General features: G+C 37.8%; 1 protein-coding gene across 1 annotated transcript; it reads right to left on the bottom strand.

Annotated features, from left to right (window-relative positions):
• Positions 1 to 900: 900 nt before the first annotated feature.
• Positions 901 to 13574, bottom strand: apip (APAF1 interacting protein). Its single transcript, XM_026319941.1, has 8 exons — positions 13441 to 13574; positions 8527 to 8592; positions 7979 to 8079; positions 5812 to 5860; positions 5602 to 5719; positions 4732 to 4867; positions 3421 to 3588; positions 901 to 3259 (listed from the first exon to the last, which is right to left on the bottom strand). Exons 2-8 carry the CDS (start codon positions 8590 to 8592, stop codon positions 3160 to 3162), a joined length of 738 nt encoding a protein of 245 aa, XP_026175726.1. The 5' UTR covers positions 13441 to 13574; the 3' UTR covers positions 901 to 3159.
• Positions 13575 to 15253: the final 1679 nt, after the last annotated feature.

The raw sequence follows: 15253 nt of genomic DNA, 5'->3' as shown, positions 1-15253 counted from the left end.
AAACGTTTCACCTTTAAAGAACTGAAAGTCCAGTTGCCATGACTCAACCTCTAGATAACTTTCCCAGGACAACTGAGAATCTACACAGACGTATAATGATCATAAGAACGAGGCTTAGGCTGCTCACACACATTTGGAGCATTATAAAATCAGTTGAAGCTGCCCGTATGTCTATGGTCTCACATGTTTTTAAAATTGGGAAAGATTTGGAAATTGTCTGTGTATCCAGCCTTAGTGTAAATACTGTTACTACTGGATTTACGGTGATTATTTTAAAATTTGTGAAAGCAAACACGGCGTGAAACTGCTAAAATTTGGTGTGAAGGCTCCAACAGAACCTGAGTTTGTGGTTCTTTGTGAGCCCACTAGATATTGGCATGTAGACAGCTGATTGTAATGAAGTGACTGAGAATTCTCTCTTAAACTCCAGTCAGTTTCCAGTTAAACTGAATGTCTCAGCATTTGATGCACGTATTTAGCAACATTTTAGAAAAACACAGCTTTGGAAGAATAAAGGGAGGTATGTCTTAAAGCGGGTAGCCTTGAGTCTTGGCCATTCACACAGATGTGGTAACTACTCACTTTGCTCCTTTGTAGATTTTATTTTGTGATCCTTCTTGTTACATCACTTTGTTGTCAAAATTTAACATTAAACCTTTATGCATCTAGTTGACTCACTGCACAAAGGATTATACGATTCCATATAAGATTTATGCTTTAGTGTCATATCGTATACTGCTTTTTATATTGTCTGCCACTGTCTTGAATAATGGTGCGAAATGCCATGTAAGAACAGACAGACATGGTATACGCATGTAAAAATGCATGCACAATAGTGAAGTTCAAGTGTTTTGTGCGTGGATGTGTGCTGAGCAGTTGACACACAAAAGCTTACAGTACTTGTGTCTCAACGTCAATAATTTTAATTTATATCACCATTTGGTCTGTCACAAAGCTTTTAGTGAAGCTAAAAATCATAAACACATTTACACTTTAATCAATATCATAAAAATATGGTGCAGCAATGAATGTTCCTTTTCTCCTGAGACATATGTGCCAAACACTTAATACAACTTGAATCAAATTTATGGGTTGAGAGGTGCCATTCCATTACTTGAACTATTATACAACCTTCAACTGATTGGGAAATCTGAGGAAAACAACATTTTCTGTAATACTTATGAGATGCCCTGCACAGTAACTGATGTGTTTTTAAAAAAAAAAACATACTGTGTATACATTTTTAATTTTATGATGCCAAAATAAATTATCTAGAAAAGAGACTTTGTATTGTTAACCTGAGAGATCAATAGCCAAAGGCTGATTGATCCTGGAGCAGGAACCAGACATGCATTTTAATGTAAATCAAGTTTAGTGACATGAGATATTTAACATTCATCGCTTAAAAAAAAAATATGTGATGTTGCATTTTTACTGACATCTTGTAATTTTAGCGATGACATATGTTTTTAGGGACCTGACGTATTTTGGTGGTTCGGTGAGTTCACGTCATATTCAAGCAGTTATCATCTTTGTATTTGCATTTCTGCTTCTTTGAGCCAGTCAAAGAGCCATAAAAGAAGGAAAAAGGTGAAGGAAGACAGATAAAGACAATAAGCTACAATAAGCTATGGACATGTATTATACTTATAATTGGAAATAAAAAATTTACAAATGAAAAAAAATGTCTTTTTGAACAACAAGTTCCCTTAACATGTTAAGTTTAAAAAATTACGGTTCCAAAGTCAAGGCCATAAGATCTTACTTGCTCTATAATGACCAGGAAGAAATATCACTTTAAATTACAGCCCAAATATGATATGAATCCTGTGTCTACATTGAACAAGCAGATTTACTTATTACAAAAATACATGCTTAACTTTACACATGCTGTGAGTTGCAGGCAGCAATCTAAAGTCTTACCAGTCTAGTATAATTTATAATGTAGCACTCTTGGGGGCATTCCTTCTGCAGAATAGTAACCAGTCATTTTTAATGTCATAGTCCGTTTGCTTTCTATAGAAAACATCACTGAACTGCAAAACTACACAAAAAGCTAAGAACTGATTTTTTTTGTCTATTCAATACTTCAGACATTCACTGAAAGTCTCAAATTGTGAACTTCACAACACACCATGTTTATGTTATGGGCTAGAGTTCAATGTCTTCCGCCAACGATACTATCAGAACAATGGGGGATCTTGGGAGTATTAGCAAAGCATGAAAGAACAGATAGTTCTGTTGTTTTGTTTTATAGTTCTTGGTTTTACAATAATAAAAAAAACGCCTGCTGGCTTATTTGACAGGGCTCTGTTTTGAGTGAGTACAGTGATGGAAACAATAGGATTGTGACAGTAGAAGCGGCTTGTTAAAAAAACAATAATTCTGGCTTTCCAGAGAGAGTAAGTGTGGGCAGTGTTAGACCTACACCAAATGCACTTTCCTGTGCTGGAATGGTGATGTGGGAATGAAAGGATGTCTGCAGGCACAGCAAGGGTCCTTTTACACAACATAGACTACTTTTCACTGGAAGGTGTTTGACAAGGTGACCACAGCAAATTGCAGGTAAACTGTATATGTTCATTACATCTGTTTGAAACTGAAATACTGCTTCTAAATGACTTACAGCTTATGGAAAATTTGAAACTTCATTAACTGATTCATGTTTTGTTTGTTTTTCCTTCTTTTGGCCTCTCCCATTCGTTGTCACCTTAGCTGATATATTTGTCTGCACATTTGATCGATTTGGCGTGAGTTTTAAAGCCGGACACCCTTCCTGACGCAACCTCAGTGGCTGAGGCTAGTGGCCCCTGGTCTTCCAAGTTGGTCTCCCAGACACAGCCCTGCTTAGCTTCTGAGACTGAACGCTATCAGGCACTTTTCAAACTTTATATTTAGTTTGGAAATTTATAAAGGAAAACCTGAGAAAACTTCACTGATTTTCATTCTCTGTTTTTTATTGACTATAGCAAAAGTAGTTAGTCACCATTGCAGATCATTTGATTTGCACATGTTCACGCCTGGACAGGAACAACTTGAGTCCAGTACGAACTCAAATAAAAAAAAGCATTTGAACCTAAGGATGTTGATTTCACAGCTGCTCAATCACAAGTTCTCCCATATAGCTTTGCACTGACAGCTTTGAAAGGTAAATAATGTTTAAACTAGCCAGTTTTCTTCCTTTGGCGGGGCTGAAGGGTCCAGTCCACACTGCTTCATCTGGACAGCGATGTCAAACAGGTAGTCATAACATTCACACCTACAAAAAAAAAAAAAAACGTAACCGGATTTGAGCATTGGAGGAGAAAAATACAGTGTCAAATGTTAAATAAATTTTCTTTGTTTAATATAACCTGACCAGAAATACACTATCTCTTTAGTTATATATAGTGGTTAGGATTGCTGAGGGGTAATCCTCACATGGTCTTAGCTTTTTCCCAGGATTCGCCCCAGACGTAGACACCATGTCGGCGGACGAGGACTGCACATGAATCTGGGTACTCCTCCATTGCCCATGCCATCCGGTCTTTCAAGTCCTTCTCTTCTGGTGTGTTATCAACAATAGGCACAATCAGGGTGTCATCATACCTGCACACAGAAAGACAAATGGCTTCCAGAGTTGATCACTATTTGAAGCATTAACTTTTCAATTCAAAGGACTGTCAGATACAGGTACTGAATGCATATTCTCAAAGACTGGCACAGCAGTGTTTCTAAATGTGAAGCAATCAAAGCAGAGCAGTGCAGTGACTACAAATCAAGTTTAGTAGAGACACATATCAAGTAATTTATCAAGTTAAAATACCAAAAACTTTTAGACTCAAATGTGAGAGTTTTCCTCTTTTCTCTATTTTATGTCCAAGCTTGCCAACATTTCCCCCATTTATTCAGCTACATTGAGGGTAAAAACAATAGTCACACCTTTAAACATGCTAATGGTTTCGTTCTGTTCTTTGATGCAGCACAGCTAGAGTACATTGAGTATTTAGAGGTTTATTGCTGAAAACAGAAAATGAATAAAACAACAGTAGAGAAATGGGTGAAAAAAAAAAAAATCATTGTTCATTTTCATGGTAGTGGACCCACGTTATGTAGAAGATAGGTAAGACAGGTCAAATTTATGTCGAGGAAGTGACCAAGAAAGAGCAGTTTACATTGTCATGTGATTTAAATGACCTCAGACTATAATGAAATTGCATTCTTCACATGGTTGACTTGATGTACCGTATTTTCTGGACTACATATTCTCTCAAGTTATGTGAATCCCAACAGTCACTCCAAACTTTTTCACCTACAGACTTTACCAGCAGCTTGAAATCTGCAGTATAGCTCTTTCTTTTGAGTAGCATTTTCACTTGTGTTACACTAGGAGTTGTTTAGTGTGAACATAAGCGTTTTTTTTCTTTTTCAACATTATATTTAGTTGAGTCAAGAATGCCATCTAATGCTAGTAACCACTCAACAAAATATAAATATACACATAAGTCGCTTTGCTATGTAAATTAACTCTAATGAAGACAATGAGCTAAACATGTTGGTTGGTAGCTGCCCCAATGCTCAAAATTTCTATTGTCAGACTGATAGTAAGTGAACTTGGTCTGAGCTAAACGTTTCAATAACAAGAGCCAGTTCAGTCCCATAATCAAGACTTTCCAAACCTCCAGTTGAGTGAGAAATGAAAATGCTAGGAAAAGCTTTGGACTTCACAATACTTGCTGTTTGACTGCATACCGATAGTTAGTGCAGGAGGTGCCCTTACGAATCCCCTTGATCATCTCCTGGTGCGTTATCCTGAATTCTTTGCCAGGATACAGCAACGTTACCATGACAGCAGCCTTGGAGTGTGTGTGTATAACCGCCTGTGCCCCTGTATTTTAACAAAAGAAAAGCAGATTTTGTTTTACTGATGTTGTCTTTTTCTAATGGGAATTCTACGAAGGCCAGAGGAAACACAGAAGCCCTCAAGACGATCAGACATAATGGTCACTGAAATTATTTTGTAGCCTACAATTTAAATTGTGCTAGTTGCAGGTTCTAGTTTTAAAGGTTTCACCACATGTGAAGGATGTGAAATGAACAAACTTTCACTCCAGGATAAACAGGATGTGTTAGGGCGGCCGTGGCTCAGGAGATAGAGCAGGTCGACCATGAACCAATGTTGGTGGTTCGATCCTTGGCTTCGCTGGTCCACGGGCTGAAGTGTCCTTGTGCAAGACAGACACCAGGCGCAGACTGGGGTTCAGTGAGTGTGTAAGTGATTGTGTGAGCAAATGGGTGAACAGACAAATAGTGTAAAAGCACTTTGAGCGCACTTGAGTGTAGAAAAGCCATTTACCGTACAAGAACAAGAGTTCTCAGTTAAGGACTTCATTTAAACTGCAATATTTAATTTGTGGAAGGCTTTTATGTAGTATAAAAAAATCACAATATATCAGTTGGAAACAAAAAATTGTTCATGAAAAAGTTGTTTAAAATGTAGTTTGTTAAACAAAAAATGCAAAATATTTTTGTCTTTTATGGTTTTAAATAGTATTTCTCTTCACACACACAATTGTATTCAAAACACTGCCACAGCCATCTTTGTTTTATGGAGTGACTCACCTCTCATAGTATAGGCATTCATGAAAAGTGGTGTACACTGGCTTTTCTTTAACTTTTTCCAGGCTGGTGGACAGCTGATATCCCTCTCCTCCATGTCACAGACAAACATGTCATCTGGCTAAATAATGCAAACATTACAAAAGGTACTGTTTAAAACATACTACACCGACACTTGGCTGAATGCTCAGTCATGTGTTAGAACTTGCTTACCTCTATTCTTTCTTTCTGGACACCTGATGGTGCAATGTAGATTTCCTCCCTAAACGTTAATTAACACACAACATGACATGTATAAATACCAAGAAGGACAATAAAGTATTTCTTGAACATAATGGAGCCTCATGGCCCAACACATCAGATACAGAAACACTGGACCTGGACTGCACCAAGTTTTTTTTTTTTTGCAGTATTTTCATGTATACCAGGTTGAACCTCTGTGGCTACTGCAACATGTGAAAAAACCTCTGAAGATTTTCCGGTTAGGTATAATAAACAAAATCTCAAATAAATGAATCAGTGCAAGTACCTTTCAGTTGGTGTTAAAGTTGACCATTTACCTGAAACTGCATTTATGTATCACAGTTTATTGCTTCCTTGAATTCCAAACATGCAATGTAAATATTTCTATCACTCATACCTATTTGTAATAAGACTGCATTTCCTTAACACACTTCAGAGTTATATTTGGAAAATTTTACATTCTATGGCCTTGGCCAAAGAAACCAAATGAAAAATAAATAACGCCTGAAATGAGACGTAAAGAAAAACAAATTTACAGTCTTAATCTGACTGGCAGAGTCAACCCCTTAAAAATTATACATTAAATCTAGAGATTAAAAAAAAAAAAAAATCAACAAACATACCACATATAAAAGAGCAACCACTTATTTTGAGTGCAAGGTTTTTTGAGTCATTTCTTAAACACTGGCAACTGGAAAAAAAAAACAAAAAACTTTCAAATGCAAATTTGAAAGCTTTTCAGATTGCTTCATATTTTCATCTATTTCCTTTATCTGGATTAAGTAGAGCAGCTCTTAGGTTCCTCAGCTGAACAAATGAAGTGGCAATTTATAAACAAACATAAGCAGCCACCGCAATGATAAATGTGAAAGGACCTAATTTAGTAAACCATATTGCCTCAGCTTTGGTGGGGCTGCAGACTAGCCTACAAATGTTTCCCAATTTTTGACAGAACGTACAAAAGTTCAACAGAAAATGTTTTTCTTTCAACAAAACATTGTTCCTTTAAAGAATAGTCTGCACAGCTACAGTTCAGTAGTGGAGTTTAGGGGTACAATGTTCTTATATCTGAATAAAATATTAGCATACATGGTGCAGTCTGTAAATCTTATTTGGTTTCATGTGAGGTTTCATCAAGTTTCTGTGTTGCCATCCCCATTTCAAGCAGTGATGTGCTAATGGGGGGTAGGTTCCATGTAGCTGCCATCCAGAAGAACACAGTTCAAAGACGCTGGTAATAACCTGTCAAAACTTTCTGTTTGAATCCCGTTTCATTATAGCAAAACCGTGGCCTTATGTCTTCACCCTCGATTTGCACACGTTGTCAAAAGTGATGTAACTGATCTCACATCAGCCTCAAAGAACTTTTCAGAGTATAAATGTTAAAATAAATGTGCAGAGCAACATTCACAGCAAGAGTTAAGAGCATTTGGCGTTATCGCCCAAAATTTGCAAATGATATAAATGAAGATGGGTCAACTAATTTAACACCTTACTGCCCAAATTCATAAATAGTTGTTGAACATAATAGGCAAGTGATGAATGAATGAAACTTGTACTAATGGCTAGCTTCATATTTAATATTACTGCACCAAACACATCCAAACAATTCCATTAGTTGCAGTGTCTTAGGGCTGCCATTTGTGCAGCATGTGTAGTGTTGAACTCCAAATGTCAGGCCCAAAACTGTCCTTGTAGCAAACCATCCTCACACTCAGATGTTTCTGTCAGGACACATTGTGTTAGCCCCTCATTTAACCAGTCTCTTGCATCTCTGCTGTGACTTTCATATTTTTGTTTTTTGGTGACCTGCCATGTTTAAAGTTTACTCAAGATGTGGAGGCACAGGCACATGTCAAATTTTGACATGAGTGTAGTGTGACAGACCAAGCATTTTTTGCATTATAGGAAAGGAAAGTAAATTTGTTTCTCAGGGAAAGTTAGGAAGATAAAAATGTTTTTATGTGACCCACAACTTGTAGGCTCCTACATAAAATTTTCACAAATATGTCTTCTTGACAAATTATTCAAAAATCAGTGGGTCTCCCCTTGATCCAGGACCCAAGACAACTGACCCAGTGTTCCCCTGATATGTTTGCTGCCCTGTTCACAATGTTCAATGAATCTGAAAACATACCCTAGTCTCATACTGATCCCTCCGCCAGTCCCTGTTACCCAGCCCAACTGGTAGAAGAGTCGACATAACTCAGGAATGAGTACACGAGGGTGCTCCGTCTCCTAGAACATACACAGTATCATCACTGTAGTTGAACTCTTTATATAAAATCAGTGTAAGTACACAAATGAATAAAACCAACAGGCTTAAATGTGCAGTGGCTTCAGAAAATATTCAGACAAGTTCTTTTTTTTTTTGTACACTTAGTGTTGTAAATTGAATTTTATGTGGATGCAATTTTTGCCCATCAATCTACACTTATTAGAAATAAAGTAAAACCATGTTAGAAATTTTTGAAAGTGTTCAAGATAAAAGAACGTTATTTAGAACTCTTATTTACAAGTTGAGACTTAGATCATAGTTCACCTTTCAGCACAACAATAACTTCAAGCATACAGCAAAGACAGTACTGGAGTGACTATGCTTGAGTGGCTCAGTCAAACCCCAGAATTAAATGTGTTGTAAATGTTGAAACTCCATAAACTACAGTTCAGTGCGGTAATGCTTGCCTGTTTCTTTGTGGTTTCTTGACCTGCATCTTTGAAACCATTTCTGGTGCCACACAATGATGACATCTGAGAAAAACCAGACAAAATTTAATATCAATTCTCAATACCAAGAGATGGTGTCAATGCTTTTGGGTCACAATGAAACAGCATCATGACTCTTTTACTTACTCTTTTTGATCTAATCCTTGTTGGATCTTTTGCAATTGTATTTTGTGAAATATTGTGTCATGTTTTCTGTTTCGATGTGTTTGTGAAATGCTGCGTTATCGCTTTTGCTGTTATGCTTAGTGAAATGTTCTCTTTTGCTGTGTTTTGTGACAAGTCATGTTTTTTTTTTTTTAATTTGCTGTTGCGTTTTGTGGATGGCATGTTTTCTCTTGTGGTTGTGAAATATGTTTTCTCTTTTGCCCGTTGTGTTTGCAAGATGTGTTGCTGTATTGTGAAATGTTTTCTGTTTTGCTGCTGTGTTTTGTAGAAGGACACGCTTTCCCTTGTGGTTGTAAAATGTTTTTTCTCTTTTGCCATTTGTGCAACATGTGTTACTGTATTGTGAAATGTTTTGTTGTTGTGTTTGTGAAATGTTGCGTTGTCTCTTTTGCTGTTGTGTTTTGTGGAATGGCATGTTTTCCCCTGTGGTGGTAAAATGTGTTTTCTCTGCCATTTGTGCAAAATGTGTTGTTGCTGTATTGTGAAATGTTTTCTGTTTCGCTGTTCTGTTTTGTGAAATGCGTTCTCTGACTGTTGTGTTTCTGAAATATGTTTTCTTCTTTGCTATTGGGTTTTGTGAAACATGGGGTTTTCTGTTTCGCTGTTGAATTTGTGAAATGTCATGTTCTGTTGTGTTTGTGAAATGCTGCATTGTTTCTTGCTGTTGTGTTTCATGGAATATCATGTTTTCTCTTTTGCCGTTGCCGTTTTGTGAAATGTGTTTTCTCTTTTGCCGTTGTGTTTTGTGAAATGCTGTGGAGTGTGTGGTTTAGTCTTTCCATTAATTCTGCTTCCTCCAGTCCAAAAACCAATAATATTCCAGCCAACCTCCTCTGCACTTCCAATAATGATTTTAAAGTAAATTCTTGCCTTCTTGTTTCAATTCTCCATACATTATTTTAATTATAAAGTAGTTTTGGTCCTGTGTTTTGTGAAATGTTTTCTCTTGCTCTTTTAAATGAAAACCATGAAATGTCATGGTGTTTTCTCTTTTGCCGTTGTGTTTGTAGAAAGTGTTGCTGTATTGTGAAATGTTTTCTGTTTTGCTGTTGTGTTTTGTGAAACGTGGTTTTTTCTGTTTTACTGTGTTTGTGAAATGTCCTCTCGTTTGCGTTAAATGTTGCGTTGTATCTTTGGCTGTTGTGTTTTGTGAAACATGGTGTTTGCTGTTTTGCTGTTGTGTTTTCTCTTTTGCTGTTGTGGTTGTAGAAAATGTTGCTGTATTGTGAAATGTTTTGTTTTGCTGTTGTGTTTTGTGAAACATGATGTTTGCTGTTTTGCTGCATTCGTGAAATGTCCTCTCGTTTGCTGTTTCGTTTGTGAAATGTTGCATTGTCTCTTTTGCTGTTGTGTTTTCACTTGTGGTTGTGAAAAGTTTTCTCTTTTGCTGTTGTGGTTGTGGAAAGTGTTGCTGTATTGTAAAATGTTATGTTTTGCTGTTGTGTTTTGTGAAACATGGTGTTTTCTGTTTTGCTGTGTTCGTGAAGTGTCCTCTCGTTTGCTGTTTCGTTTGTGAAATGTTGCATTGTCTCTTTTGCTGTTGTGTTTTGTGAAATGTCATGGTGTTTTTTCATTTGCTGTTGTGTTTTCACTTGTGGTTGTGAAAAGTTTTCTCTTTTGCTGTTGTGGTTGTGGAAAGTGTTGCTGTATTGTGAAATGTTTTGTTTTGCTGTTGTGTTTTGTGAAACATGGTGTGTTCTGTTTTGTGGAATGTCGTTTTCTCTTTTGCCATTGTGTTTGTGAAGTGCATTTTTTCTTTTGTTGTGCAATGTCATGTTCTCTCGGTTACTGTTTGTGAAATGTGTTCTCTCTTTTGCTGTTGTGTTTCGTGAAATGTTTTGCATTTCAGGGCCACCACAGATATGGGTAGAGTACATGGATATAGTAGAAGTATTGTTACCTTATAATTACAATTACTCAAGTAGATAAAGTGCTAATAAAATAGGTACTCAAGAGTGTACTTTTTTTTTAAACCATACCACTGTTGATCTAACTGCATGTACTGTTTTTCATAACTGTACCCAATATTTTCATGTAGTTTGGTCAAGACCAAGATGAATGTCTCATCAGTTATTATGCTTAAAAATATATGAAGAATTGAAACAAGGATTCAAGAATTTAATTTAAAATCATTATTGGAAGTGGGGCTACTTTTGCTAGGAATGTTCTGGAGGTGAAGAGAGTGTCAAAAGGGGTGATGAGTCTGAAGCTGTAAGTTGAAGGTGTGATGTTGAATGTTGTCAGTGGTTATGCCCCACAGGTAGGATGTGAGTTAGAAGAGAAGGAGAAATTCTGGAGGGAGATGGATGAGGTGATTCAGTATTTGCTTTGAGAATGCTGATGGAGAAGTACAGAGAAGGCCAGAAGGAGCTGCATTGTGTCTTTGTAAATTTGGAAAAAGCGTATGACAGGGTTCCGAGAGAGGAGCCGTGGTTTTGTATGAGGAAGTCTGGAGTGACAGAAGTATGTTCGAGTGGTGCAGGACATGTATGAGAGCTGTAAGAGTGGTGAGGTGTGCTGTAGGGGTGACAGAAGAGTTCAAGGTGGAGGTGGGACTGCACCAAGGATCGGCTTTGAGCCCCTTCTTGTTTGCTGTGGTGATGGACAGGCTGACAGATGAGGTTAGACAGGAATCCCTGTGGACCATGATGTTTGCCGATGACATTGTCATCTGTAGTGAGAGCAGGGAGCAGGTGGAGGAAAATCTAGAGGAGTGGAGGTTTGCTCTGGAAAGGAGTGGAATGAAGCTGAGCTGCAGTAAAACAGAGTACATGTGTGTGAATGAGAGGGACTCAAGTAGAACGGTGAGGTTACAGAGAGTAGAGGTGAAGAAGGTGGAGGATTTTAAGTACCTAGGGTCAACAGTCCAGAGCAACGGAGAGTGTGGAAAAGAAGTGAAGAGACGTGTGCAAGCAGGTTGGAACGGGTGGGGGAAAGTGTCAGGTGTGATGTGTGACAAAAGAGTGTCAGCAAGAATGAAAGGAAAGGTGGACAAGACAGTGGTGAGACCAGCAAAGTTGTCTGGTTTAGAGAGTGGCACTGAGACAAAGACAGGAGGCAGAGCTGGAGGTAGCAGAGCTGAAGATGTTGAGGTTCTCTCTGGGAGTGACGAGGATGGATAGGATCAGGAATGAGGACATCAGAGGGACAGCTCATGTTAGATGTTTTGGAGAAAAGGCCAGGGAAGCCAGACTGAGATGGTTTGGACATGTTCAGAGGAGGGACAGTGAATACATTGGTAAAAGGATGCTGAGGTTAGAGCTGCCAGGAAGGAGGCCTAGAGGAAGACCAAAGAGGAGGTTCTTGGATGTAGTGAAGGAGGACATGAGGATAGTTGGTGTGGGTGAGGAGGATACAGAGGATAGGGTTAAATGGAGGCAGATGATTCGCTGTGGCAACGCCTGAAGGGAGCAGCCGAAAGGAAAAGACGAAGATTGGAAGTGGGGCTACTGGAATATTATTTTAGTTATTGGACTGCAGGAAGCAGAATTAATGAAAAGACTCTCACACTCCAAGCAGCAGGAGGTAGTAATGCTCTGAATGCTGGTTACCAAATTATAAAAAAAATAATAAAGAAGCAGCAGCAGCAACTCAGTCTGACTAGTAAAGTTTGTGTACTATATGGAAAACAACATTCTGTGTGCAGGCTGTCAAACGTGCGAGTAATCATTTTTAAAAGTTAGGTTTTAAAAGTTTAAATGTTGCTACCACTACTACATAGCTTAAAATACATACATTTGCCGTTGTGTTTTGTGAAATGTCATTTTCTCTTTTGCCATTGTGTTTGTGAAGTGTGTTTTTTCTTTTGATGTGAGTGAAATGTCATGTTCTCTCATTTGCTGTTGTGTTCGTGAAATATTGCATTGTCTCTTTTGCTGTTGTGTTTTGTGACTGTATGTGCTGTTTTTCATAACTGTACCCACTATTTTCATGTAGTTTTGTCAGGATCAAGATGAATGTCTCAGCAGACTGTTTATTATGCATAAAAATATATGGAGAATTGAAACAAGGATTCAATAATTTAATTTAAAATCATTATTGGAAGTGGAGAGGCTGGAATATTATTTTAGTGTTTGGACTGGAGGAAGCAGAATTAATGAAAAGTCTGAAAAAATAAAAAGAAGCAGCAGCAGCAACTCACAGTTTCACTAGTAAAGTTTGTACTAGATGGAAAACAACATTCTGCGTACAAGCTGTCAAACATTTGCGGTTAATCATTTATGAAAGTTTGTAAGCGTTGCTACCACTACTACATAGCACTCACCTGATAACTTTATGCCACTTTACAACTGGGGGCGTTTTATCTTCATTAACTTATAACACATAAGCTCCTTTACTCGTATCAACCTCTAGTCCGAGTTGGTGCCTCGTGTTGTTGGTTTCACATGATTAGCGTTAACTAAAACATTAATGTGACGCTCCGGTTTAAAAAGCCATTTACTTATTAAAATAATGTCAAACCTGGTTTACCAAGCGAACAGCCAGGAAATGTTAACGTGGTCGTGTCTCAGGACCGCGGAACAAAAAGCTCTTGCCCCACAAAATAGTATAAAACTTACAGTGTTGTTAAACTTGTGATGCTAACTGGTGCTAGCTCAACGTTAGCTTAGCCTGTAAACTCACCGGGTGGCGCAGCGACTCTGGTAGTCGGACATCTAACTTACTCGTAAGCCCAGTAAAACGCACACACGAAGCGCAACCACTGACCTTATTTCTGCTGTGAGATCCGTCTGTGTTGAAAGACAAGAAGTGTTTACTGCTTACTGCTAACTGCTAACTGCTAACCGCTAACACACCGTGTCGACGGCTGCGTCGTCAGTACGTCATCAATGTGAGACCAGCTCTTCCGGTCCCTTCTTCGCACTTCTTCGCGCTTTCTCTCACGTTATTATTAAATTAAAGAAATTATTCTATGTTAATGTGATGCAAATATATATTTCATATAGATATTTTAAAAACTATATAGAAATACACTCTCACATTTGTAAAAATTCATTCATTTCATTATATATATTTATATACTGGTAAACTCTGTTTTATTGTACTAGGACTATGTGAAATGAAATCTCAGTATATAGTATCTTTACTCTTCCACAGTATCCAGAATTCAACATTTAACCTTTGTATGGGCTATTAAGCCCACACTTTGGTTTAATGGCTTGCTGTTTTTGGGTGTGGGCAGCATGGTGGATTAGTGGTTATTACTGTTGTTTCACATCAAGAAGGTTCCTGGTTTGAAACCCATGAGGGACCTTTCTGTGTGGAGTTTCCTCCCACAGTCCAAAAACATGTATGTCAGGTTGATTGATGATTCCAAATTGCTCATAGGAGTGAGTGTGAGTGTGTCATATAGCCTACAGTACATCAGACTAAAACCTAGTACCTATCAGCATTACACCTATAAGATTATTTTTATGACCATAAAAGCCAGTGTTTTTAATTAATAAAAAAAGAGTTACCTCACACATGACAAAAAGAATGATGGAATCAACATTTACATGATTAATTATTAATATTTGTCCCTTTAAGTACCCTCTTTCCTGAAATACTGTAAATGACATACAGTAGTATCATTACTGTGAACATGATATAGGCTGTATGTCTGTTTTCACACCAGCACATATGCAAATGTAAGAGATCTACATGTATTTCAAAAGAACTTGTGCATCTAGTTTGAACAAGCAGCCTATCGACTTGAAGGTTCCATATTTGGAGAGGTCCACAGTTGCGCCATTCAGCCACTCCTTTTCACTGCGTGTTATTGTTTCCTGTTAAATAGACCTATTAACGTCTGGAAAGGGGTGAATGCAAAAAACCCTGAGAGTATTTCATGGACGTTTCCGTTTTGGCCAATCTTTTGTCTGGCAGATGTCAGTGACAGTCTGCTTCTCTCCGGAGTGCTCATCCCAGTAAGCTTCAAGGGTTTGTTGATTGTAATGTTTTCTGATATGTAGTTCAACTTAAAGTGTATAGTTCTTTTCCAAAGCAACATAAATGGGTTTTCACCATGCCTGTAGAGTTGGCCATCCTGGAATATGCTGATAATCCCCAGCAAAACATTGTCATGGAGCAAAGAAGCAGCTGCAGTGAAGCACTCACCTCACTGTGCTGCAGTACTGAACAATACAGAAGATCCTTCATCCCCACTGCCCTCAGGCTCTTAGCCAATGGAAGATGACTAATTAATATGAACTGAACTGTTACTGGCTTACTTTTTTTATTTCTTACTTAGTAATTGAGTTCTCTGCAAGACTAAATGAGCTTCATCTTATTTCATTGTATCTTAATATTACCGTTTATTAGATAGATAATAATAAACAGCAAGCATAAAAAACAACAATCATAAGATGGTCTACGAAGAACAAAGAACAAATCATCCAAGAAAACTATCCAGCCATTTTAGAGTGGCAAAAATGAACAGTGATATTTGAGAGCAATATCTGTCATAGATCTGCGTGGGTGCCTGGCAGCTGGAGAAAGGGAAAATTCCACCTCAGTCAAACAGGAAAAGTTTGGACAT

The sequence above is a fragment of the Mastacembelus armatus genome, chromosome 3, assembly GCF_900324485.2.
Source record: "Mastacembelus armatus chromosome 3, fMasArm1.2, whole genome shotgun sequence".
Classification (NCBI taxonomy): Eukaryota; Metazoa; Chordata; class Actinopteri; order Synbranchiformes; family Mastacembelidae; genus Mastacembelus; species Mastacembelus armatus.
Note: the sequence above shows the minus strand (reverse complement) of the source record. Positions and strands in the feature narration are given on the sequence as shown.

What these genes read in the sequence shown, in the direction of transcription:
- apip (XM_026319941.1), bottom strand. Translation starts at nt 8,592, where the DNA reads ATGTCATCATTGTGTGGCACCAGAAATGGTTTCAAAGATGCAGGTCAA. An exon ending in GAATGCCTATACTATGAGAG is followed by an intron (nt 4,868 to 5,601) that starts GTGAGTCACTCC and finishes GTTAAAATACAG; the next exon opens with GGGCACAGGCGGTTATACAC. An exon ending in ACCTCCTGCACTAACTATCG is followed by an intron (nt 3,589 to 4,731) that starts GTATGCAGTCAA and finishes TTCTGTGTGCAG; the next exon opens with GTATGATGACACCCTGATTG.